Genomic DNA, 27,144 nt, shown 5'->3' with positions numbered 1-27,144 from the left:
ATGATTTTACAAACCTTTATATGGTCACCCCTAAGCCTCCGATACTCCAGGGAACATAGTCCCAGCCTATTCAGACTCTCCCTATAGCTCAAAACCCCTGATCCTGGAAACATCCTTATAAATATATTCTGAACCCTTTCAAGTTCCCCAACATCCTTCCAATAGGAGGGAGACCAGAGGTGAAGGCAGCATTCCAAAAGTGGCCTCCCCTATGTCCTGTACAGCCGCAAGACAATCTCCCAACTCCTATAGTCAATGCACTGAGCAATAAAGGCAAGTGTACCAAACACCTTCTTCATTATTCTGTCTACCTGTAGCTCCATTTTCAAGGAAATACGAACCTGCACTCTAAGGTCTCTTTGTTCAGCAACAGTCCCATGACCTTACCATTAAGTGTACAAGTCCTGCCCTGATTTGCCTTACCAAATGCAGTGCCTCTCCTCAGCCCATCTGATCAAGGTCCCATTGTATTCTGAGGTAACCTTCTTTGCTGTCCATTACACCACCAACTTTGGTGTCATCTAACAATCTGACTAACTATACCTCCCATATTCACATCCAAAACATTTATATAAATGATGGAAAGCAGTGGATCCAGCACCGACCTTTGTAGCACACAGGTCTCCAGTCCAAAAGGCAACCCTCCATCACCTCCCTATCTCCTACCTTTGAGCCAGTTATGTATCCAAATGGCTAGTTTTCCCTGTATTCTTGTGACCTGAAGAAGGGCTAATGCCCGAAACGTCGATTCTCCTGTTCCCTAGATGCTGCCTGACCTCCTGTGCTTTTCCAGCAACACATTTCCATCTCTTCTTGTGACCAAACCTTGTTAACCTGTCTACCATGCAGAACCTTACTGAATGTCTTACTAAAGTCCACACAGACCATGTCCACTGCACTGCTTTCATCAATCCTCTTAGGCACGTCTTCCAAAACACACAATCAAGTTAGTGAGGCATGATTTCCCAGGCACAGTGCCATGTTGACTATCTCTAATTCGTCCTTGTCTTTCCAAATACATATAAATCCTGTCCCTCAGAATTCCCTCCAACAGCTTGCCTACCACCAATGTTAGGCTCACTGGTCTATAGTTCCCTGGCTTTTCCCCATCAGCTTTCTTAAACAATGGCACATTAGCCAACTTCCAGTCTCCTAGCACCTCACCTGTGGTTACTGATGATGCAAATATCTCAGCAAGGGGCTTAGCAATCACTTCACTCACTTCTCGCAAAATTCTAGGATACACCTGATCAGGTCCTGGGGACTTATTCACCATTATGCATTTTAAGATGTCCAGCACCACCACCTCTGTAATATGAGTACTTTTCAAAATATCGCTATTTATTTCCCCAAGCTATTTAGCTTCCATATCCTTCACCATAGTGAACACTGATGCAAAATACTCATTTAATATCTCACCCATCTCCTGCAGTTCTGCACATAGGCAGTCTTGCTGGTCTTTAAGGGTCCCTATTCTCTCCCTAGTTACACTTTTGTTGCCAAAGCTTTCTCATGTCCACTGTTTGCCCTCCTGATCTCCCTCTTCAGTAAACTTCCACTGCCCTTACTCTTCTCGGGATTCACTCGATCCCTGTTGTCTATACCTGTTATACACTTCCTTCTTTTTCTTGACCAGAACCTCAACTTCTCTCGTCATCCAGTATTTCCTACACTTACCAGCCTTATCCTTCACCCTAACAGAAACACACTGTCTCTGGGCTCTCATTATCTCATAAGAATTGAACTTTTGAACAGCAGCTTGTTATAAAAAGGCAATAAATACATTTTCTGGCTGGGAACTGGCTCAGAAAGGCTTGATACCTGGAGTTAAAGCTGCAACGGACAGAGTTGAATTGACCATTCTTATTATCCTCTCTTGTATTAAATAGAATTGTAAAAAAAAAAGTCCTCTTTTGAAAGTAGGCAGTAATGTGTTTTCCCCCAAATTTGGTTTGTGAAGTCAAAGTTAAAATGATCTGCAGCAAATTGTTTAAGGTTACAACAAAATAGAGTTTGTTGTTGCATTCAAAACCCAGGGGGATTGGCTCGTGACACATTTACACATGGGCATCGTAAGGAGAAACAAAAGATAAAGGAAACAAGTTAGAAGTTGATTTAAATCCAATATGTTCCAGAGTTCAACTGAGATTCTTCAATTGACAGTGCACAGAGGTCTCCCTTCTAGAAGTCCAGATGGAGTCCAGCTTCTGGTGAAGGTGCAATAATTATAAGCAACAAAAACACAGGTGTTCAGATGTTCCTCACATGTGATTGTGGAATTTCAGAAATCATTGCTGGCACGGGACTCTGAGACCAGCACAGTCAATAATAAAGTTAGAGGGGACCTTGCTGCTTTCTTTCCAGAAATCAGATTCTTGAGAGATTGAGACTGGTAACAGGTGTTCAGCAAGGCCTGGAGCTTCTTACTCTTCTGAATTTACAAGCAGATGATGAACAGAAATTCAGAGTTGTATAATTAAAGGTGATCCAAACAAGTCAATTTCAGTAATGTCACTGGGGCTTAGTGTTGAGACACTCAGCTAATGAGGTGAACATGATGTGCCCTCATCAAAATCCATTGTGTATTATAGCAGATAATTGTGGAATCATTGGCTTCAAGTCAAGTCATAATGGGTTCCTGAGTTCAGAACTGGCTGAGGTAGACCTTTTGTCAACTAGTCTTTGGTGTTGGCCTGGAAGGAATGTTTGTACAAAGAGTTCCTGGCCTGATAATTGCTGGGAATTTCTGGAAGCAGTCAAGTTGTAAATTTTGTGTTTGAAAAGAGCTTATTTTAAAATAAAGACAGGATAACAATATAATTCTTTAAAGAAAAAAAAAACTAGATTGTCTGCTTCCTGCCTTATCGGAGTGAAATATTATTAGTCCATATTTTAACAAAATGGTTAATTCTTATGTGATAAAAGTTTTACAATATACTACAATATTGCAAATTTGGAATTTTAAACTAGAAGCAGATGTGTGATTTCAGTTCTGTGGAGGTAACTGTTTTAAGGCCAGAAGCTAATTGGAACAGAGAATTAAATACATAATTTTCAAGAAGGCATGTCATTCAATCAGTTGCCTAGCAGGATACCTGTGTTGCTAATGTATGAAATGTTTATACAGCTGAGTTTATGGGGCCACGAGTTTTGATTTCGGTTCAGGTTCAGAAGCAAGAACAAATTCCACTTTGGAAGAGTTTTAGTTAGCAAAATCTCCAAGCTATGAGAGTTTGTTAGAAATTGTCAGACTGAAAAGACTTGGACTGGCAGTTCCTGAAGGAAAACTGGACAGAGTTAGTTAAATAAGTCATTAAAGAGTTGAGATAAGAGTGATATTTCTCTCGGATTTGAACATCTGCAATAGGTATTGCTGAGAAACGCTAAAATTTAATGTTGCTCTTTGTGAAGATCTTTCTAAGCTGTCATATATAGGTGTCATGATTCGGAGATGCCGGTGTTGGACTGGGGTGTACAAAGTTAAAAATCACACAACACCAGATTATAGTCCAACAGGTTTAATTGGAAGCACACTAGCTTTCGGAGCGACGCTCCTTCATTAGGTGATTGTCTGATGACAATCACCTGATGAAGGAGCGTCGCTCCGAAAGCTAGTGTGCTTCCAATTAAACCTGTTGGACTATAACCTGGTGTTGTATGATTTTTAACTATATATAGGTGTGTTTCTTTTGTGTGATTTACTTGCATTCTTTTGTTAGAGAACATTTGCAGTATCGTTTATTATCAAGTTAATAACCACCATGGTAACCAACTGCAAAAGTTAACCTTATGATCTATCAAACCGGTTTTGCTCTGGAATCTGATTTCTCCAGCATTAACAGCAGCTGGGATCATAACATTTAGTTTATTCTTGATTTCAATTTCCTCTGTGACCTTACCCTACCTCATCTAATCTGAAATTTCCTCCAATCTTACAACCTCCCAGAACACTCTGATCTATTTCTGTTCTGTTAAGGATTCCCCATTTCAAACACTTGACCATTAGCAGTCATATCTCAAACTGAGTCCTAAGTTCTGGCATTCCCTCTACAAAATGTCCCATCCTTCTACTTCACTTTCCTCAATTGAGGTCATCCTTAAATCATACCTTTTTAACTCCATCTTTGGTCATCCATCCTTGTATCCCTTTAAGTAGCTTGGTGTCGGATTTTGTTTTTAAGTGCTTTTGTGAAGCATATTGGGATGCTTTATTCTTTTAAAATTGCAGTATAAATGTAGGTCATTGTTGTAGATCTGAGAATTCTTAGAAGTCCAAACTCTGGTGTGTTTAGAAATAATGCAAACTCTATTTTGAATGAGTGTTTACAGTGAAAATGTTAGTAAGGGAAGTCTCAATATATTAACGTAACTGAGAATTGACTACATATCTGGTAGCAGCCAATGTGAGATGTTCTTGATTTAGAATACTGCAGTTACTAAACAGACAGTGATCTATGACGCCATATTTGATAAGTAATTGACCATGGAAACCAAATACAATATGCTGCTACATGCTCATTGATCCATGAATAGTAAATAATAATTTTAAAATGCCCATTACTTTCCAGCATTCTGCTGCATTTTAGTTAATTACTTAATTGAGGTGAGGCCTAGAACTTAGGAGCAGAAGAAGGCCATTCAACCCTTTGAAACTGGTCTGGCATTAGATGTAGAAAACAATGAGGGGCTTGGATAGAGTGGACAGGAAAGACTTGCTTCCCCGAGCAGCGAGGTCAGTTATAAAAAGAAGGATTAAAGGAAACTGGTTGAGGCATGAGAGGGGATTTAAGAGAAATCCTATTCACCCACTGGGTGATGGTTGTCTAGAATTCAGTGCCCAATAGGAGCATTGACGTACAGAAGGATCTGAGCGTACAGGTCAACAGATCTCTGAAAGTGGCAATATAGGTGGATAAGGTAGTCAAGAAGGTAAATAGCACACTTGCCTTCATTGACTGGTGCATCAAATATAAAAGTTGGCAAGCTGTATAAAACTTTAGGCCACATTTGGAATATTGCACGCAGTTTGGGTAGCCACACTACTGGAAGGACGTGGATGCTTTAGAGAGGGTGCAGAGAGGGTTTACGTGAATGTTGCCTGGTTAGATAAACTCTGATTGAATGGAAAGATGAAGGTTGAGGGGCAACCTGTTAGAGGTCTACAAAAGTGTGAGGCATAAATAGGACCTATAATCAGAGGCTTTTTTTCAGGGTGGAAAGGTCAACTAAAAGAGAGCACAGGTTTGATGTAATGGGGGAAAGTTTAGGGGAGAAGTATGGGGAAAATTTTTCGCAGAGGGTGGTAGATGCCCAGAGAGCACTGCCACTGGAGGTGGTGGAGCAGGCGCATCTTGATAGAAACACGAATGGGAGCTCAACAGGGGGATAAAATCTACGCATGGGCAATAAGTAGCGGATTGAAATAAGGATTAGGAACCGGCACAGGCTTGGAGGGCCTGTTCCTATGCTGTAATGTACTGTATTTGGCAGTTGAGGTCGAAATCCTGAACTCATTTAAAAGGAACCTGGATCTACAGCTAAAGTGTTGTAACCTGCAACTTTACAGACCTGGTGCTGGTAAAATGAACAACTAGTTTATTTAGCTGGAGAAAACACAAAGGGCTGAATAGACCCTTTCTGTACTGAAACATTTCTATCATTCTGTGCTACTTAGCACCATGCTGTGTGAGCTATATCAGCTAGATTATCATCCTGGTCAGTTGTGAGGAGTCCAAAAGCTATCCTTATTGTGCCCAGCACACATGTGGAGCAGACTTCAGGGGTTACGTGGCCCCCTACCTATTCCTGTTTGTTTCCATGTGATGAACTGCTGGGGTAGAAACAAGTAACTTATTTTCCTTTTTTTGGGAGTAGTACGAGAGTAAAAATGAAATACTGCGGATGCTGGAAATCTGAAATAAACAGAATGCTGGAAAAACTTAGCAGGTCTGGCAGCATCTGTGGAGAAAGAAACAGTTAACATTTCAAGTTCAAAATGACATCTTAGAACGCTCTCATGAAGTCTACTGAAGAAGATTCATACTGGATTTGAAATGTTAACCCCAATTATAGCATTTGATTTTCCAAATTTGGCTTAGATCAGCTAACTCAATACAGCTGAGAATTCAAACTCCATAATCTGTATAACTCTATCCAATTCAGAAATCTTCTGATTGAACACAAAGTATTTTAATGCTGCATTTCTAGACCTAGCATACAATATCAGAAGTACTTTATGCCACTGGGAAGAATTGTGAAATTCATTTGCTTGGTCTTTTCATTCTGTTTTCTTTTTTGTAAATAAGCCATTGAATAGGAATCTAGATTCATCCTATTTCAATAATGTAGCCAAAGATGTAGGAGCATGTCTGGAGACAAACAACCTACAGATGCTGGAATCGAAAATAGACAGGCTGGAAGAACACAGCAGGCCAGGCAGCAATAGGAGGTGGCGAAGTCTGAGTTTCAGGTGTAACCCTTCTTCAGGAAGTCATGATTTAGAGATGCTGGCGTTGGGCTGGGGAGTACGAAGTTAAAAATCTCACAACACCAGGTTATAGTCCAATGGGTTTATTTGGAAGCTCTCGCTTTTGGAGCACTGCTCCTTCATCAGGTGGTTGATGAAGGAGCAGTGCTCCGAAAGTTAGTGTTCCCAAATAAACCTGTTGGACTATAACCTGGTGTTGTGTGATTTGTAACTTTCTTCAGGAAGGGTTGCCTGGAGACAGCCTTGCAATCTGACCCATAGCATAAATGTGGGTTAATGAATGCCCTATTGGGTTACAGACCATCAGTAAAGTAAATGCAGGTAGTTGCTCTCTGGGTCTCTGTTTTAAGAAGAGCTCAGGCTAACTAATTAAACATCGTTAAAAATCACACAACACCAGATTATAGTCTGATGAAGGAACGGCGCACCGAAAGCTAGTGTGCTTCCAACTAAACCTGTTGGACTATAACCTGCTGTTGTGTGATTTTTAACTTTGTACACCCCAGTCCAACACTGGTATCTCCAAATCAGGCTAACTACAAATCCTGAAAAAAATCAGAGAGCACTTGTATCCCAGAATAAAAATAAATCTAATCCAACAACATAAAGCCTTTTAGCCATTTGGACCCATGTAATTCAAGACATTAAAATGAAGAACTTTCTCCCTCTGAGGGAATCAATTTATGGAATTGTTGCAGAAATCTGTAGAGGCCAAGTCATTCAGAATATTCCAGACTGAGATGGACAGATTTTTAAATCAGTGAGGTACTTGAGTATTGTGGGGATAAGGCAGGAAAGTGGAGTTAAGGATTGTCAAATCATTCATGACCTCATTGAAAGGCAGAACAGGCATGATGCACTGAACAATCTAATTCTGCTCCTACATTTATGGTCATAAAATGAAATTGGATTTCTAGTTATTTTCTGAATTTGTTGGTTAGAAAATTTATTGCACACCTCTGAAGCAGGTGGGACTTGAACCTGGGCATTCTGGTCCAGAGACAGAGGACACTACCACCATGCCACAAGGCTGCTCAAGAATTGTTTGAAGCTCAGAGAGCTTCTCTCTACAGAAATCTTTAGTAAAAGACCAAATATCCAGATTAAATATTGAAAAGAAATGTATTTCTGTTTCACTGCTTTTAGATAGTTAATTTTTAAAAAAATCAGACAATTCTTAGTTGTTGCTTCTTTATTCAGTAATTTAATAAAATTTGCAAATGCTGACCTCCTTTCAAGGTAAAAGTGCTCACCATTTCAGTTTGAAAATGTTTCTGACCTTTTGCTATTTATACAATGTTTGCTGTAACATCTGAAAATGATGAGATGTAAGGCATGTTTTCATTTAAGTTCAATAATTTGCAGTCATCGTAATGTGGCCCAATGCAAACCATAGAGAGTCGGTAGGAATCCTTGCGTAACATTATGCTCGATGTCAAGCTGACACATTATGAAGTTGCATTTTCTACGGTGGTATCAGAGCACTTAGGCTACCCCAGTTCACTCAGAAGGTTGAGCATCAGGTGATCAGACAAAGAAGGCCAACTTTTTTAAGAATGTGCATGCACTATATTCTTTTTTGTAAGGTTTGTGAAGGTTTGTAGCTCAGGTTGAGGTTTAGGGTGTAGGTTTGCTCGCTGAGCTGTAGGTTTGATATCCAGGCGTTTCATTACCTGGCTAGGTAACATCATCAGTGGCGACCTCCAAGTGAAGTGAAGCTGTTGTCTCCTGCTTTCTATTTATATCTTTCTCCTGGATGGGGTTCCTGGGGTTTGTGGTGATGTCATTTCCTGTTTGTTTTCAGTGGAGTTGAAAGATGGCGTCTAGATCTATGTGTTTGTTTATGGCGTTGTGATTGGAGTGCCATACCTCTAGGAATTCTCTGGCATGTCTTTGCTCAGAGAAGGAGACAACAGCTTCGCTTCATTTGGAGGTCGCCACTGATGATGTTACCTAGCCAGGTAAAGAAACATCTGGATAACAAGCCTACAGCTCAGCGAGCAAACCTACACCCTATGCACTATATTCCTTAGTGCAAAAGCCATGGGTTGAAAGAGAAAAAGATCAAGCTGTATTCTGTTTCCTGTTACCTGGATCCAGTGTAGCTTTAGATAAGGAAAAAATCCAGCTCAACAAATGTTCCCCACCATGTAACCTCACAGCACTTTTATTTAAATACATACAATAAGACTTGGGTCAGATATCGAGCAGTTGCTCCCTCATGGTTAAGAACTTGTTAGTTGCATTTCACTGGCCAGAGTCTTGAAGAGAGAAGTAGTGAAAGCCAAAAGGTTTTGAGTAATTTTTGGTCCTAGACACATACAGAGAAGATGGTAAATTGAAGTTGATCTTGAATAGTATATCTTTGAAAATTAGAGTCTGTGATTTCCCAAATATGTATATAACACTTTTATCAAAAATAGGTTTGTGTCCTTTTAGGTCTCTTGAGTCTAATATTGTGTTATTTTGTTCAGGTACGAATGCTTCAAACACAAGAACACGCGCAACTACCTTCTAGCTTTTATACTGGTACTATTCAGTGGGCTAGTGACCATAGTAAGTTTATATTCCTACTTCTTTTAAAATTACTAACCATGCAGGATATTCACTTTTATATTGCATGATAACTGTTTCAAAATAAAGATGAGTTTTTGTTTGGGACCATTGTCTTTGAATCATTGGTGACATTGCATCAATGAAATACTTTTGCCCAATCTTTAATTCCAACATAATATTATTTGTAGTGGGAGATTGAATCATGCTAGGTAACATCATGAGCAAATGTGTTGGCACAGAGAGAAGCCAGCAGCTGTACTGTACTTGCTTTCTTTTTTTGAAAGTTGATGAAAGGGTGACATCGATCATTGAAAGAAAGACAGACTTACATGTCTTTAGTGTCTTTCACAACCTCGGGATATCCTGAAGTGCTTCACAGCCAATAAGGATTTTAAGTGTATTCACTATAATATAGGAAATGTGGCAGATATTTGCACAGTGCAAGTTCCTACAAATTTCAGTCGGATAAGTGACTAGCAAAGCTATTTTACTGGTTTTAGCCAGGACATTGAGAAAACTCCCCTGCCTTCATAAGTAGTGCTGAAGGATCTCTTACATTTGCCTGAGAAGGCTAATGGGCCTTGGTTTAATATCCCATCGAAAAAATGGCACCTGCAATGGTGTAGCATTGAGAAATGTCAACCTACATTTTGCGTTGAAGTCTCTGGAATAGACCTTTTAGATAACAAGTTTCTGACTCCCAAGGCCAAAAGTACTACCCGTGGATCTACCAGATCTTTAGGGATTCTTTTTGGAGTATGGCTCTTCATTGTGAGTTTTCCTTCCAAATATTTTGCAGGAGTCCACCTTTACTGCTGTTTGAGCATTTCAAGATAGTGGCAACCCAAGCAATTTCCTACTGAATGTACCTTCTGTCCAGAGTGGTGATTGGAAGCTTGGTGATATGAGGGGGATTGTCCCTATATTCACGGTTGTGCAGGGACTTCAAGGTGTTGCCCTAATGCCATGATTAGCAACTTGATTCATGTTTTGTAACCGGTATAATGTGTGTGAAAGTCTAAATTAAAGTAGCAAAGCGATGAGAAGAAATGTAAACAATCCTGCAGTTTTTCAAGCGAATTGCATTAAGACAAGGCAAATAATGTTTGCACTTGTATATATTGGAACTACTGGAATTCTGTGTGGGGCTTGGAGAAAGCCTTGCATTTTTCAACTTAATCTGCCTTAATAACTACTCTTTATGACTTGGGTGCTGATACTTGGGTGTTCCTTGACCGAAGAGCAATTGGGAATATTTAGTGATCCATTGGTTATTTTTAAAGGCTTTTTTGTTTGTTCTGTGATCCAGTTATGTTGTTCTTGTTTTGAACAGGTATATCTCCAGTGGAAGGAGCCAGTGTTTCACCAGGTTAGTACTACTAAAGATTACGTTTGGAAGAAGTCCTCTCAATTGGAATGTGAAGAATGGTAGAGTGATTACTTTGAATTCAATAGTTATTAACTTCACAGTGAATAACAAGGTGGTCCTTACTCCAAAATTCTAAAGATAACAAAGATAATGGAGTGCTTTTGGCCCATCTAATTTGTAAATGCTCATGTAATTGGGATAACATTTTAACATGGATAGAAAATAGTTGGCTAACAGGAGATGAATATGTATGGGGAGTCTTTCCCTGCGAGGCAAACTGAAACAAGTTGTGTGCTGCAGGGATCATAACTGGGATTTCAACCATTTGCAATTGACACAAATGACTCAGATGAATGCTTGGAATGTGTAGTTGCCAAATTTGCTGATAACATACGGTGAGGTAGGAAAGTTTGCAAAGGGACCATAAGGAGATTACAGAGACTGTGGCTTGGTTAATCGAGTGATAGGTTTAGGGTGAGAGGGGAAAAATATAAAAGAGACCTAAGAAGCAACTTTTTCATGTAGAGGGTGGTACTTCTATGGAATGAGCTGCCAGAGGAAGTGGTGGAGGCTAGTAAAAGTGCAACATTTTAGAAACATCTGGATGGGTATATGAATAGGAAGGGTTTGGAAGGATATGGGCCAGGTGCTGGCAGGTGGGATTAGATTGGGTTGGGATATCTGGTCGGCATGGACCAGAATTGGACCGAAGGGTCTGTTTCCATGCTGTGCATCTCTATGATTCTATGATAAGTCAGGTAAATGAAGTATAATGGGAATATGTGAAATTGTATGTTTTAGACAAGAAGAATAAAAATGAAGAGTATTATCTAAAAAGGCCAGACTTTACAGAGCTCTGAATGCAGAGGGATCTGTCAGAGGTGTGTAAATCAGTACATAAATCTCAAAAGGTTATAGAACATAGAACATAGAAGAATACAGCGCAGTACAGGCCCTTTGGCCCTCGATGTTGCGCCGATCCAAGCCCACCTAACCTACACTAGCCCACTATCCTCCATATGCCTATCCAATGCCCGCTTAAATGCCCATAAAGAGGGAGAGTCCACCATTGCTACTGGCAGGCATTCCATGAACTCACGACTCGCTGAGTAAAGAACCCACCCCTAACATCTGTCCTATACCTACCACCCCTTAATTTAAAGCTCTGCCCCCTCGTAATAGCTGACTCCATACGTTACTCTCTAGGTAAAGGGAATAATAAGGAAATCTAATAGAATGTTACAAGTTATTGTGTGGGAGTTTAAATACAAGAGTAGGGAAGGCTTTGCTTTACTTGTACAGGGCACTAATAAGACCACATCACACTAGTGTTGGTTTCCATACTTAAGAAATGCAAATTCATTAGAAGCAATTCAGTGATGATTTACCAACCTAATACTTGGAATGGATGGCTTGTATTGTGAGGAAAAGCTGGACAGGACCTTATATTTGCTGGAATTAGTAGAGTAGCAAGTGCCTTAATTGAAACTCTCAACACTCCTGAAAGGTCTTGTCTGGGTAGCTGTGGAGAGGTTGTTTCCTCTCATGGAAAAATCCAGAACTAGTGTTTAAAATAAGGGGTTAGCCATTTAAAACAGAGATAAGGTGAACAATTTTTTTTGGGCAGATTGTGAATCTTTGTAACTCAAAAGCAGAGATGGCTAGACTCCTGTTAAACAAGGGAATGAAAGGTTATTGGGTAGGGAGGAACATGAATTTGAGATTACAGTCAGGTCAACCATAATGTTATTAAATGGCACTGTTGAGTTGAGACACAAAAGCTCTACCTCTTGCCGCTTGTATGTGTTTTAGCCTGCTACATTGACGTAGGTTGGTTTATGAAGCCATGTGATGCCAACAGCGTGGGTTCAATCCCCACACTGACTCACGTAACCATGAAGGATTCTCCTTTGCCATTGGTGAGGCCTCTTCTGGTGTACAGTGTCCAGTTCTGGTCTGCCTGTTATAGGAAGGATATTATTAAGCTGGAGAGGGTTTAGAAGAGACTTAGCAATGTGTTGCTGGGAACGGAGGGTTTGAGTTATTAGGCTGGGACCTTTTTCACTGGAGCATAGAAGGTTGAAAGGCAACCTTACAGAGGATTATAAAAATGAGGGATTTGGTTAAGGTTAATGGCAGGTGTCTTTTTCCCTAGCATGAGCGGTTTCAAGCCTAAGGGCTGTACTTTTAAGGTGAGAGGAGAAAGATTTTTTAAAATAGACATGAGAGGCAATTGTTTTACACAGTGATTTGTGAGTGGAATGAACTGCCAGAGGAAGTGTTCAAGATCAGAAGTCACATGATGCCAGGTTATAGTCCAACAGGTTTATTTGAAATTACAAGTTTTCTGAGCACTGCCACTCCATCAGGTGAATATTTAAAAGACATTTAGATAAGTGCATGAATAATATATGTTTGGAGGGATATGGACTAATTGCAGGCAGATGAGACTAGTTTAGTTTGGGATTATGGTCAGTATGGACTGGTTGGACTGAAAAGTCTATATCTGTGCTGTATGACCCCCATTGCCTGAGATGTGCTGGCTCTCAGGTTAAATGACCACCAGTCACCTTTCTCTAATTAGAGAGCAGGACTAGTAAGACTATGATGACTTGACTTGACCTTGACATAACTGTAATAATTTTAAAAATCACACAACACTAGGTTGTGGTCCAACAGGTCTATTTGAAAGTACAGGCTCTAAAATGGAGGAGGGGGAGGCATGTTGTTAAATCATGAAGAAATGACTTTGTGGCATATCTCAAAATGCAACATTGAGTAGGGAGGCCAATTACATCGGAAAATTTCTGCAGATTACATAAAATAACCTAATTTGAGTTTTGTCATGTCCATGTGGCTGACTTTTTTTTTACTGGAATATATGGAGTGCACTTTTAAATACACAGTTTCGTGAATCTGAAAGCTACATCGTTTCACCATTCGGCAATTAACTTTGCTTCTCGTGATATTATACTCCCTACTTTGCCAGCCACAAAACCACAGGTTGGGTGTGGTACAAAATTAACTTTACCGTTGCTGCAGGCAAGTAGATGAGGGAATTAGGTAATTATTCTAAATGATATGCAATACTTTTTTTCAACTGGTTGAAAGGAAACGCAAGTCTGGGTGGAGTACGAGTTATGTAGTTGACACTTGGAAAGGTTCCACTAAATCATTGAAACATATAAAATCCTTAGAGGACATGACAGGGTAGCTGCTGAAAGGCTGTTTCCCTAATGGACAGTTTAGAGCAGTACATCATTGATTCAGAATAAAGGAACAGTTGATAGAATGTTTAGAACGGAGATGAGACATTTCTTTACTCCGTGTTGAGATTTTTTGCAAATCTTTTTCCCCATGACCTGTGGGTGTTTATTTGTCGAGTATATTTAAGATTGGGATCAGGTGGACAGTGGATTTGAATCTGGACCGTGGTCTTATTAAAAGGAGGAGCAGTCTTCTGCTCTTATTTCTAAAGTTATTAGAATCTACTCTACTCCGTGTATTGTCTGGTTTCTTTACTGAAGAATCTACAAAATAAAACCAAATTAGTACCTCAGGGGAAGTAATGCAGTTCAGTCAACTTTCACCTGGATTTCAATCTAGTCTTAGCTAGCAAGATGAAAACTGTCTCTGCCTACTATCTGTATGTGAAATGGATGACAAGAGCCCATGGTGGCCACAGGCCTATAATACATTCCTCATTTGGACAAATTGGGCATTGTAATGGTTGAGGTTGGAGTAGTATGCTGTCACTCTACTCAAACTTTTCTACAGGTCGAAACATAAACTAAAAACTTTTTTTCCCCTCAGTTATACCAAAATGACTAGTTAAGTACCTTAACTATGTCAGGATTTGAACAACACAATTCAGCAACCAGGTTCATTCTGGAATCTAATCATTAGTTTATCATCAAAACAAAACTTGCTTAATGAAGATGCAATAATTGTTCAATATACGCAGTTAGCAATACGAAAGTATAACTGCTCCTCCTTTCAAAAGAACAAAAATGTTTAACACTGATCTCAACGAGAAATGAATGTAATCAGCTGGGCAGTCTGTTCTTGGTAAACTCACCTGCAGCTGACATTGTTCTTGGACTTTCCAACAACGGAACCAGATAATAACTTTCATCTATTAAGATAGCAACATATATTTGGTATAATTGGGTAAATAAGGCCATCTTCACACTGTTAGTTTGTGCAGTACTTTCTACTATGCTTATACAATATTTATTATGTACTTTCGCCCCCCAAATTCTTTTCATAGAATCATGGAAACCATACAGTGTGGAAGCAGGCCATTTGACCCATTGAGTCTATGCCGACTCTCCAAAGAGCATCCATCCAATCCAGACCTGCCTCTCCTCCCCCCCCCATCCCCAAAATCTTGCACTTCCCAGGGCTAATCCAGCTAGCCTGCACATCTTTGCATTGTGGGAGGAAACCAACACAGACATGGGGACATTGTGCAAACTCCACACAGACAATAGTTGGAAGCTGAATCAAACCCTGGGTCCCTGGTGCTGTGAGACAGCAGTGCTAACCACTGAGCCACTGTACTGTCCACAGGACTGTGCCAGCTGGAGTCTTCTGGCTTTTCCATCTTGCATCGGGTCACGAGCCAGTGTAGCCACTGTCATCAACTGAAGTGCAAAATGTGCAAACTTTAATTTGAACGTACTTGTTACTTAGAGAAGAAATGGCACTTGGTACCAAAAATAGCAAAGCCACAGAATTTTTCCAAAGATGACGCACTTACCTTAATATCCTTTAGGAAGGGCATCTGTCGTCTTATTCATTTGATTGACATCTGACTCCAGACCCACAGTAATGTGGTTGACTGTTAACTTTCCTCCAAAATGGCTGCGCAAGGCATTCAGCTCGAGGGCAATGAGGCATATCCAGAAAATGTTGGCCATGGTTAATGGTGACCAGAACTCATGAAAGAATAAAAAAATTAGCCTTGCCATTACTCTGCTATTTCTGTTTCTAGGATGACACAATGCAACCAGTGACCATTCAGTCCATTTTGTATGTACTGTCTCTAGCAGAGACGCTTTTGTTTTTCTTCACCGCTACTATTTTGTTCCTCTGTGATCCCAAGTGCCATGTTTTACAGATTCATCCTTTCTCTATCTCTCATGATCGAGAATCATTCTACATATTTTTTTCTCCAAAGTTCCTCACCTCACACCATCTTCCTGTCATTGTACAATTTTCGGACTTTTAAGCCGATGCAATAGTACCTAACCAGATTACCTTGTCATCACTCCTACTGCTTTCAAACTTGATAATGTTATGTGCAACAAATTTTTGAACTTCGTCCCTTTTATTGAGGCTCCTTACTTTGCAGAGATGTAGCAAAAGCGTTGATTGAGGTCCTAATATGGTTAAGTCCCCAGTACACTAGCAAACATTTGCTAATTTTTCATGGAGATGGTGCTCGATGAATAAAGGCATGTCTTAACTTTTGTATTTTGGCCACTTATACCATCATAAAATCCCTACAGTATGGAATCAGGCCATTTGGCTCATCGAGTCCAGACCCAAACCCCTACCCTATCTGTAACTCTGCAATATGTTGTTATTGTTTTGACTGTATACTTGCTTTATATTGTCCAGTGCACCTACATAAATACGGAAAGAGCCTAGAGAAGTCTAACTCTGTGACACACAAACACAAGCAAAGTATTTCGTGAGAGATTTGAGAAGCTAATGAAGAAATGAATGAATAAATACTGTTTTTGTGAACATGCCAAATATTAGAGTTTATTGCTAAGGGAACAAAATTGAAAGGCATAGAACTTATATTCGATTTATATTAAACCTTGACTAGATGAAACCAAGAGCACTATAAACAACTCTAGTTACCATTTTAAAAAAAAGTAAATAGACATACTGGAGAAAATGCAAAAAAGAAATAAGGATAATTTCAGTACTGCAAGGTTATATATATATAAAGAAAAGATACCTATGATCACATAAATTATGAACGTTTGACCCTGGCAGACATGTTCTGCTATTCAATAAGATCTTGGCTGATCTGATTACATGCCTGGTGAATAAGCTGAGTCTGGTCTGTTGAAAGAAAAGGAAATTATGGACGACTTGATAAGAGTAGACGCACAGCATGTGGTGAACTAAAGGCCATCAATAAAGGATAGTCATCAAGAAACAAATACAGAATTCAGCCAAAACCTCAACTTGAGGTGTGAGACTGTAGATCTTGCTATAAAAGGAGTGATTCAGACGGATAGAATTGATGCATTAAGGGCAAGGAAAGTAAGCCCATATGGGAAAATAGTACACCAGGTTATGCTGGGATTAAATGAGAAAGAAAAGAAGGAACTTGAGTGGGAAATAAAGGCTAGCCTGGACTGCTTAGACAAAGTGACCATTTTCTGTGACCATTCTTTATAATCCTGTGATTGTGTAATGACGGCTACACTGCTATTGTTCCAATGTCCCCTTTTAACCTTTTCTAATAAAAGTGGCCAAAAACAACAGGCTTTATTTTCCACAGGGTAATCCAGCAGTAGCTCACAGTGAGTGTAAATATCCTACCTTTTTGAGGATTTATGAATGTTATGTTGTTTGTCCAAATGCCTGATTGACTGACAGAAGATGTTTGCTTTTTCTGCTAAATAAAGATTCAAATTCATACTGAAGATGCATTGTCTACAGATGTTCCTGACAGCCTTGGCTTAGTGGTTGCACACTCGCATCTGACATGAAGCCAAACGTGAAGGTGCAAGTACCATTCCAGAAGTAAGCAATTAATCTGGGCTGGCTGTAGTGGCACAAGTATAGTGTCCAAACCTCTGAGCCAGGAGACTGAGAGTCAAGTCCCATCTGCTCTAGAGGTGTGTAATAACATCTCTGATTAGAATCTTTTTTGAAACGAGGCTGATACTTCAGTAAAGTACTGTTGGTTTTTTGCACTGTCAAATCATCTTTCAGATAAGATGAAATCTGTTCTCTCAATTGTCTCTTGGGTGCTGGCGGGTGGGACGAGATTGGGTTGGAATATCTGGTCGGCATGGACGAGTTGGACAGAAGGGTCTGTTTCTGTGCTGTACATCTCTATACTCTATGACTATGAGTTTGTCATGAAAGATATTTTTATTTGTTCATCATGTGGGCGAAACATCACCTTTGATAAGGTTGTGGTGAGCAACCTCTTTAAACTGTTCTGTTCATGCAGTTTAGGTACTTGAAGTATTGGGTAAAGTGTTTCAGGATAAGCCTGTATATGGGCCAAGTCTTGTGGCATACAGACATAGAATACTTCAGTGCTGAGGATTTGCAAGTGGAACTGTACATTTGAAATCACAACTGAACATCCCTGAAGGCAGTGAAAGTTCCAGATGATGGATGGGATGAAGCTGTGAGACTACCTGGGAACAAATTCTCTCACTCAACTGTATATATTGCACCTCATCTCTGAGACAGGAAATGTTGAGGGATAGTAGTAGAGGGATTTTAAAGCATTTCCTTTTGGGTTGAATGCATTACTACATTCCATAGTGGCATGAATCCATCTTTCTATAATTAAGAAAAGAAAATGCTGCAGATACTCTGATACAGCATCTGCAGAGAGAAATGAAGTTCAAGTTTCAGATCTGAGGCCTTTTCATTAGAACCAATGTTCCCAACAATTTGCATATCATGACAAGTAGTTGCATTTTGTCTAAAAAAAATGCTACTTGGTTTTGACTTCTGCTGAGGAATATAAGGGAAAATGGGTGTTTACAAAGTTTACCTTCACTGATAACAAGTAACGTCCCAGTTTAATTTGATGTATTGCTGTGACAGTTGTTTGATTGATTTACCAAATAGGTTACTCGGAGGAATCCAGCTTGAAACAAAATCTGCTCTTCAGTTTGTTCAAATATGCATTTTCTAAAGGTTTTTCAGTTCAAAAACAGTTGTTTAAACTCAGCTCGACTCTAGAAATTGTTTCCAAACAATTTATCAGCTTGGCCTTTGCAAGCCAAGTCCTTTATCTGAAACATTCAAATAAACATGCCATCTTTCAAATCTTCTGTCTGAATCTTCTGCAGAATGTTGACTACTCAAATAGTTCCATAATAGATGAGATGATTATGTATTATAATTTAACTAAGTATAAGAGCTGTTAAACTGTTGATTTATTTTGTTATGAATGTCTTTTTGTAGCTGTAACTAAGTTAACTTTCTGCTTATTATTTGAAAGGCTATTTATTTGGCAGTTAACATTTATTTGAGTGTAACTTTGCCTCATTCAAAGACCAAAACCATCCTGTTTAAGCACAGAATTGCATCACTGACTTGAATTTTCCCCTTCCCCAGCATTCTTTCAAAATTTGTCCTCAGTATTTATCTTAAGAATGTAGGGACTGAGAACTCACCTATAGGAACTATCAGAAACATACTGGAAAAACATCTGGAATAAAAGAACTCCATGTAACTTATGTCCTGCATTGCTGTTCTGAATTGTGAATGATCCTGCAGTGTGACAGCTTTACTACGAACTGTCTACAAGCTGATAAAAAAAAACAGCAAACAAGAAATAAGTTTGGGTTTTTAAGGTTCAGTTACACAGGGCTTGTGGCTGCAGTTTAGTGGTGCTAATTCTACTGGAAAAGTGAATCTTGTAGCAGTTAGTTATAGTTAATTGTTAATAGCAAGGCTTTGATTTCTGCATTATAAAAGGTTCTGTATAATGTTCAACATTAAATTCATTTAGCTTGAAAAAAATATTCTGACTCTAGTAGATATTGTTCAAACCAAGTTTAATACACAAGGTTCCCAGGCAGAGTCAAAGAAACTGATAACATTCATGAAACTACTAATGCGTTCAAAGTAATCCAGTTCTGTTGTGCTTTCCTGTTCAGTGACTCATCAACTGGCCCCAGGTTGACAGTAGTACTCACAAGTATAGTAACCCTGGCATAATATTCAAGGCTATGGGTCAAGCGTTGGAATGTGGCATTTGTGTAGATTTAGAGTTTGTTGTTGGTGCAGCCACCATAGGCTAAAGGGTTTCTACTATATTCTGTGATTCTAAGCCCTCCCAGGGGAAACATGAAAAGACTGCCCTCTCCTATTTTTATTTTACACTTTCAGAATACAGTATTCGCTTGTTGAAGCTGAAAACATTTTTTATAATTATCAAGCTTGGAGACAATGAAAACCTAAAGTTGCTGGAATGGCTCAGCAGGTCAGGCAAACTTAACATTTTGGGTCCGGTGACTCTTCCTCAGAGCTCTGAGTTCTGAGGAAGGATCACCAGACCCGAAACGTTAACTCTGCCCGAAACGTTAACTCTGATTTCTCTTCACAAATGCTGCCTGATCTGCTGAGCTTTTCCAGCAATTTCTATTTTTGTTGGAGACAAATGAATTCAAACACTGAAATTCATAAGTAAGCTTCTTTTTGAAGAAATTGCTTTTGGCAGAGAGAGAAAAAAAAACTAAGGATGCACAACAAAAGGCTGGGGAACCTTCTTTGTCTCTTGAAGGAAAAAAAAAATCACCTGGTGACTATTTATTAAAAAAGACACATCAGAATTTTGAGAACTCAAAGGAAAACTGTGCCATTTGCTGCTGCTGTTGGTTGAAGACACCAACTACTTAACTGTGACCTCAAGTAAAAACCTCATGCCTCGAGGACCCCGAAGAAACAATATTCATTATTTTCCTTTTTGTACCGGCGCCTTATCAATTTTGTATATGTGTGTAAAGACAACGTGACATTACAGATGCCCAACATTTGATCTTTAATATTTTTCTTGGAATGAGCTGGTAATAAACTTGCTGTTTCTTTAATTCTGGAAAACCTTGTATTTGGCTCCTTACAGCTGCAGGTAGGAATCAACTACACTAACTGGAAATAGTCAAAGTCTTGTACTTGAAACAGAGTAAGCCTTTGTCGTGGCCAACTGGAGAGATTGAAGAGAGGACAGCTGTTTCACCCCTCGTCATCTGGTCATATCATTGATATTCTTGCTTTTGGTCTTCATAGTGGTAGAGACATTGTTGAAATAGTCTTGTGTTAATTGTTCTGTTGCAATCTTGTTTGTGTCAGGTGGCAGTAGCAGTCCCTTGATGAAAGGAATGGGTATTGATATGTGGCAAGGTGCTCAATAAAATAAGTTCCTTTATTCTTGTCAGTTATTTCAGTCGCATCCATTCTGAAAAAAGCATCATAGATGATCAACATAAGAACTTCTTGCTTTCAGGTACCTAGCCTCAGCCCCTGTAGAAACCAAGAGTGATGTTACAGTCCTCTGACAGCCCCTGTCTTCAGAGTGATGTGAGAGACTTATTACCCCCTGTTTGCTCAGGCTCCTTTATCAGATTTGGTTTAAATGGTTAATGGAAGTCTAGGGCTTATGTCATTCCTTTGGCACTTGGCTCTTCCATCTGTGATTGGATTAAGGGTAGGATGAAGTCTGCAGCCACCTGGCTGCTGTGGAACACAAACTGAATATCTGTAAAAAGGTTATTGAACAATGCTTACTCACCAATGACACAATTAATGCTACTTTCCAACACTTCGTTGATGATTGGGAGGAGCATCGTGTTGGAATCTATTCAATTAAATTGATGGGGAATACCTTGTCATTTATAAAAATGATTTGGATGTGAATATAGGAGGAATGGTTAGCAAGTTTGAAAATGCCACCAAAATTGGGAGTGTAGTGGACAGTGAAGAAGGTTACATCAGAGCATAATGGAACCTTGATCAGATGGGCTGAGGAATGGCAGATGGAATTTAACTTAGATAAATGAGGTGTTGCATTTTGGTAAGTCGCATCAGGGCAGGACATATACATTTAATGATAGGGTCCTGGGTAGTGTTGTTGAACAAAGAGACCTTAGGGTGCAGATTTATAGTTTCTTGAAGGTGGAGCCACAGATCGATAGGGTAGTGAAAAAGGCATTTGGTACACTCCTTTATTGGAAATGCATTGAGTATAGAAATTGTGATGTTCTGTAACATCTGTACAGGACATTGGTTCAGCCACTTTTGGAATATTGTATTCAATTCTGGTCTCCCTGCTACAGGAAAGATGTTGTTAAACTTGAAGGAATGCATTAACTATTAACAAGGATGTTGCCAGGATTGGAGGTTTGAGCTCTAGGGAGAGGCTGAATAAGCTGGGGCTATTTTCCCTGGAACGTCTGAGGCTGAAGGGGTGACCTTCAGCCTCAGCCAAGGATGTTGCCAGGATTGGAGGTTTGAGCTCTAGGGAGAGGCTGAATAAGCTGGGGCTATTTTCCCTGGAACGTCTGAGGCTGAAGGGGTGACCTTATAGAGGTTTATAAAATCATGAGGGACAGGGTTAGGATGAATTACCAAGGTATTTTTCCTATGGTAGGGGAGTCCAAATTAGAGGGCACAGGTTTAAGGTGAGAGGGGAAAGATCTAAAAGGGACCTAAGGGGCAACGTTTTCACACCGAGGGTTATACTTGTATGGAATGAGCTACTAGAGGAAATGGTGGAGGCTGGTACAGATACAAGGTATATTTTGGCGTCTGGATGGATAACTGAACAGGAAGGAGTTCAAAGGATATCTGACAAATGGGACTAGATTAATTTGGGATATCTCATGGGCTTGGACGAGTCGGACCGGAGGGTCTGTTTCCGTGCTGTACAACTGCATGACTCTGTGACCCGGGCACTCCTCCAAGTTGTTGGGTAGGTGTTACCATTATTTTGGTACTGGAGTAATTTGGCTCGGCAAATAATTAGTTGTGATGCACAGGCCTTTAAGATACATATGCTCATACATTTCATGCCAGTGTTGAGATATTTTCAAGGTAATAAAGCACCCAGTTGTATGTTCAGATTTTCAATGACAGGGCTGGGATATTGTCAGGACAGTGGCGTGTTTAATTACAAAAATAATTAATATTAAATGACTGGAAGTTGGTTGTTTGAGTGCGTGGACTTCAGTTGGAGGCAGAGTATTATTCTCCATTTTGAAGAACCAGGTTTTTCTCCAGTCACTAAAATAATTGACTATAAGCAAAATACTGCAAATGCTGGAAATCTAAAATAGAGTGCTGGGGAAACTCGGGTGTGCTGAAAGAGAAATTAGAGTTAATGTTATGAGTCCAGTATGACACCTTCAAAACTGCTAAAAATAATGAATGTTTGTGATTCTCAGTGACTAGGGCTTGATCTGGGAAAGCCAGAGGATCAAGCAACCATCATATGTGCAATAGACCACATTGGAAATTCAGTAACTGAAATCTGAACAGTGATTACTTTGTTGAATTCATAAATTCTGTTTGCAAACATCTGTCAAGTTAGTGGAATGAATAAATAGATTGCTGGGACATGGGGGTTTGGTGGAGGAAAGTATGGGGGATGTGCAGGGAGGTGGTGTTGGGAGAAGCTGAATGGTTTTTTAAGAATTTTGAACGTCTAGTTGAAAATATTTGAAATCAAGGTAAGTGTTCTGTAGTGAAACGTTTCCACATACTATATAAACCACTCTGCACCAGCGAGATCCCAAGAAACAGCAGTGAGATGAATGAGCAGTTTGTTGTGTTTTTTTTTATGCAGCCTGTTGAAAGGCAGCGTTGACTGTTGCATTGAGGAAACTTCTCATTTGGAATGTGCAGTTAAATTTTCCTTCATAACCACCAGATCATACTCACAGGACACCTATATAATGTGTTGCTTTTCACGGTGTTATTCTAACTATACAGGGGACCCGCAATGCTATATTGGAGCATGGATACTAGCTTACACTGTGAAGTTATGACCTGTGTGACCAATCCACAGAAAGTAATGCTGTAGATGTTAAAAATCAGAGAGAAAAACAGCTGACTATTTCAGATATTTACATAGGCCATTAGACCTGCTGAAGATTTCTAGCATTTTCAGTTTTCAATATTCACTTAGGATCAGACTGGATGTGCAGTATGTTTCTCTTCTCATTGCATCAACAACATGAAACGGTGTGAATGCATTTTTTTTTGATTGCATAGTTTGTTTCCTCATTTGGTGAATTTGTTTGCTTTGTATTTTTAGGCCTCTTCTTGAAAATCATGCTTTTGCAGACCCCTCCCCTTCTTTATTTGAATGTTCACAATATAAAGTATAAAATTTCTGCTGTTCAGTTTATTGTGTCACTCAGAGCATAATAAATATGTCATTTATAGCTTGTTAAAAACTACTAATTAAAGGGAGGCTTTGTCCTCTAGCATGAAGTTTACTATTTGATCGCACGCACACCTTTTAAATACCACGCACTTTGAAGAAATTGGTAGGTCTGACATCTTGGAACTTGAAAGGTAGAGTTTTAATTAAAATAACTGATTATAGTCTGTTAGCCATTCAACCAAGTATTCTAACTTTGTTCAGTCAGGAGTCCAAGAAAACTTTAGTTACAAACACAGCCAGCAATTGATGGAAAAATGTAGCAGGTCTGGCAACATCTGAGGAGAGGAAACAAAGTTAATGTTTTGAGTCTTGTTACTCTTCTTCAACACGTTTCAGCTGGATTTATAAAGCAATTTCTGTTTCTTTGTTTCAGATCTACTGTTGTCTTATTTTAGATGTTGACCACTCCACCTGATCTAGCTTCTGGAAAGAATGGAGGCTCTGGCATTGCATGATGTAGAATACACTTCCCAATAGGGTAGTGAAAGCAGATTCAATAATAACCAGTAAAGCAAAATATATTTAAAAGAGCTACTTTTAGGGCTATGGGGAAAAAAGCAGGGAATTAGCATCACTTTGATAGCTGTCTCAGTGTTAACACGGATGGCTGAGTGGCATTTCTTTTGCAGAATTTTATTTTATTTGATAATACAATAATTAATGCAGTTAATGTGTTTGGTTGTTTTTTTTTAACGGCTTAATCACCAAGCTTTAGAATCACATTGACACCATTCCACCATGGGGACCTGTAACTCCTTTATTGGTTCAGTAAACCAGTACAGCTGTAAGGTTTTAGACAGCAAGAGATTTAAATGTATCTGCTTCCTGTCATAGATATTTGTGATACTATGATATTTCCAGTATTGTTTTGAGCCAGTATTCCAGAATGTAGTTAATCTGCAATTTAACCCAGTTCAATTGCATACACACTTTGTATATCAAATGGAACTTTTATTCTTGGACTTCAGTATTAAATATCGTTAGGTTCTTTGTGCAGTGCGTGTTAAATATTTTGGAGGATTAGCTTTGTGTTTAGCCTTATGTAGAGGGGAACTAAGGCTCACAGATATTGTTTATTAGTAATAAACAAATATGACTGAAAGCTCTTGGTTGATTAAACATTTTCTCTACTTTTTCTGCTTTAGTTTTTTTGTTCCCCAATTCTAAGTGGGGTCATTCATAATTTCATGCAATGCTTTCAGAGATCACTGAAATCCCCTTAGTATATGGGAGTTCATGGTTCTTTGTTTTTCTATCTCTTTCCTCTTCCACCAGCAGAAACTTGTCGACTTCCTTTGATCCCTCTACAAGCAGCAGGAACTGGAATAATTCAGCATGCAACAGAAATATGCAGGCTAAAGTGCAGTTTCTCATCTGCAGATGGAACTGTATCCAGATGCATGAACAATAATGCAATGCCAAAGTGGTCTGTCTCAATGCTATTTCTTTTATTTGTAGGCTGACGAAGGCGAAGATATCCACTATACCCACAACATGTTAATACTCAGATCAGGAATCAACAGCCCCTCAAAAAGATGTTCATATCAACAAACAGTTGATTTTTTTTTAGTGAAAGGATGGGTATGTGAGCCATTTAAAAAGTAGTATCCCTAAAGTAATGTTCCAATGAAAGTGCATAAAACATTTGCTGCTTTCTGAGGAAGAGTTGCTTTTAAACTTTCTTGAGGTGCCAAGTTTGCAAGTTGGTTCCACTGGGAGCTTAGCAAAGGGCTGACATATTTTGTTTGCAGATCACACATGGCTTGGAATTGTTCTCTACTGTTTCCAAAACTTAATGTTATCCCAAGGATGTGTCAAAACCTTTACAGCTGTGAAAATGAATATGCAAATAGTATGGTGCTTTGTTCATCCTGTTTTGCAAACATCTGCTTGAAGATTAACTCTGTGCACGACACATTAGGGTGAGCACGAATTTACTCCAACTTGAAATCTTAGTGTTTGGTCCCCAGTGCAACCTCTGATCTGTAACTTCCAATTCCATCCATCTCAGTGCCATTGTCTGAGGCTAAATGAATTGTTTTGGAGATTGTGTAATTGTTTGACCCGACCTGAATTGCTGACTCCCTATGCTATTCATTATCATGAATATATGCTGTGGTTCTGTTCGCCGAGCTGGAAGTTTTTGTTGCAAACGTTTCGTCCCCTGTCTAGGTGACATCCTCAGTGCTTGGGAGCCTCCTGTGAAGCGCTTCTGTGGTGTTTCCTCCGGCATCGTTAGCTAGGACAAACAGGAAGACAGCTAACGATCCGCATCCACGAACATCAACTAGCCACGAAACGACATGACCAGCTATCCCTTGTAGCCACACACGCAGACGACAAGCAACATGAATTTGACTGGGACAACACTACCATTATAGGGCAAGCGAAACAAAGAACAGCCAGGGAATTCCTAGAAGCATGGCACTCATCCACAAACTCCATCAACAAACACATCGACCTGGACCCAATATACCGGCCACTACAGCGGACAGCTGAAACTGACAACCGGAAGCGGCAGGGACAGGCCACTATAAATGCCGGAGGAAACACCACAGAAGCGTTTCACAGGAGGCTCCCAAGCACTGAGGATGTCACCTAGACAGGGGGCGAAACGTTTGCAACAAAAACTTCCAGCTCGGCGAACAGAACCACAGCAACGAGCACCCGAGCTACAAATCTTCTCATAAACTTTGATCATGAATATATGCATCCATTCAGTTAGGCTACAGGTTGTATAAGGAAAGATGGGAGCCTGGTCACGACCATAAAAATAATCAAGCCTAGAGAGAACTCAAGAATGAATATAGCCATCAAGGCTGTACTATTCCGACACATGTACGGCTCAACTATGAAATATCCTACACCTCACCTGCTGCGAGATTATTTAAGTAAAACTTTTAATAGCATAGAATACCACTTGCTTTAATGAGTTTTGTTTCAGTGTGAGTATTACAGAATGAACATTTTATCTTTGGATTCATGGAAATTTAAGTGCTGATGTATATTGAAAGGAGGCTCAAAGTTCTGAGTTCGTTCATGATTCATAGTGTTGAGCTTCATATTCCTGACACTTGCCACATAATTGCAAGAATGCTTATCAGTCTAATGCCCTTGTTTACAGTATCGGTGTGTGTAAATCTATGGATATGCAGCATGCTCTGTGTCACATGTACTCCAAACCACTTCTATATTGATTTCTCATGCAAAAGGTTTCGAGAACATTTGCATAACACCACCTGTAAACATAGATGTCTCTAGGGTGTGAAGGCTATGTTAGTAAATGCAGTTGTGAGGTGTACATTATACAGATAAACAAACTGCAGATGCAGCAAACCAAAGTAGACAGGCAGAAGACTGGAAGAACACAGCAGGCCAGGCAGCGTCAGGAGGTGGAGAAGTTGACGTGAGTCCTGAAGGAAGGTTACACCCGAAACATTGACTTCTCCACCTCATGATGCTGCCTGGCTTGCTGTGCTTTTCCAGCTTCCTGCCTGTCTACTTGTGAGGTGTATACAACAGGAAAACCCCTAATACAAACCCTGGCTTCTGATTTACCTTAAGGTA

The 27,144-nt window shown here is 39.6% G+C and overlaps 1 protein-coding gene across 1 annotated transcript in view; it reads left to right on the top strand.

Annotated features, from left to right (window-relative positions):
• acer3 (alkaline ceramidase 3) overlaps positions 1 to 27,144 on the top strand; it is a 195,590-nt gene that overhangs the window by 92,398 nt on the left and 76,048 nt on the right. The window contains exons 5-6 of the mRNA XM_043692440.2: positions 8,962 to 9,043; positions 10,377 to 10,412. Of these exons, the coding sequence (XP_043548375.1) occupies positions 8,962 to 9,043; positions 10,377 to 10,412 (118 nt within the window). The remainder of the gene's footprint in view (positions 1 to 8,961; positions 9,044 to 10,376; positions 10,413 to 27,144) is intronic.

Source organism: Chiloscyllium plagiosum, unplaced genomic scaffold (assembly GCF_037043375.1).
Source record: "Chiloscyllium plagiosum isolate Xiang-an unplaced genomic scaffold, Cpla_swu_hap1 HiC_scaffold_6, whole genome shotgun sequence".
NCBI lineage: Eukaryota > Metazoa > Chordata > Chondrichthyes > Orectolobiformes > Hemiscylliidae > Chiloscyllium > Chiloscyllium plagiosum.
This window is presented reverse-complemented; position numbering and strand designations above follow the sequence as displayed.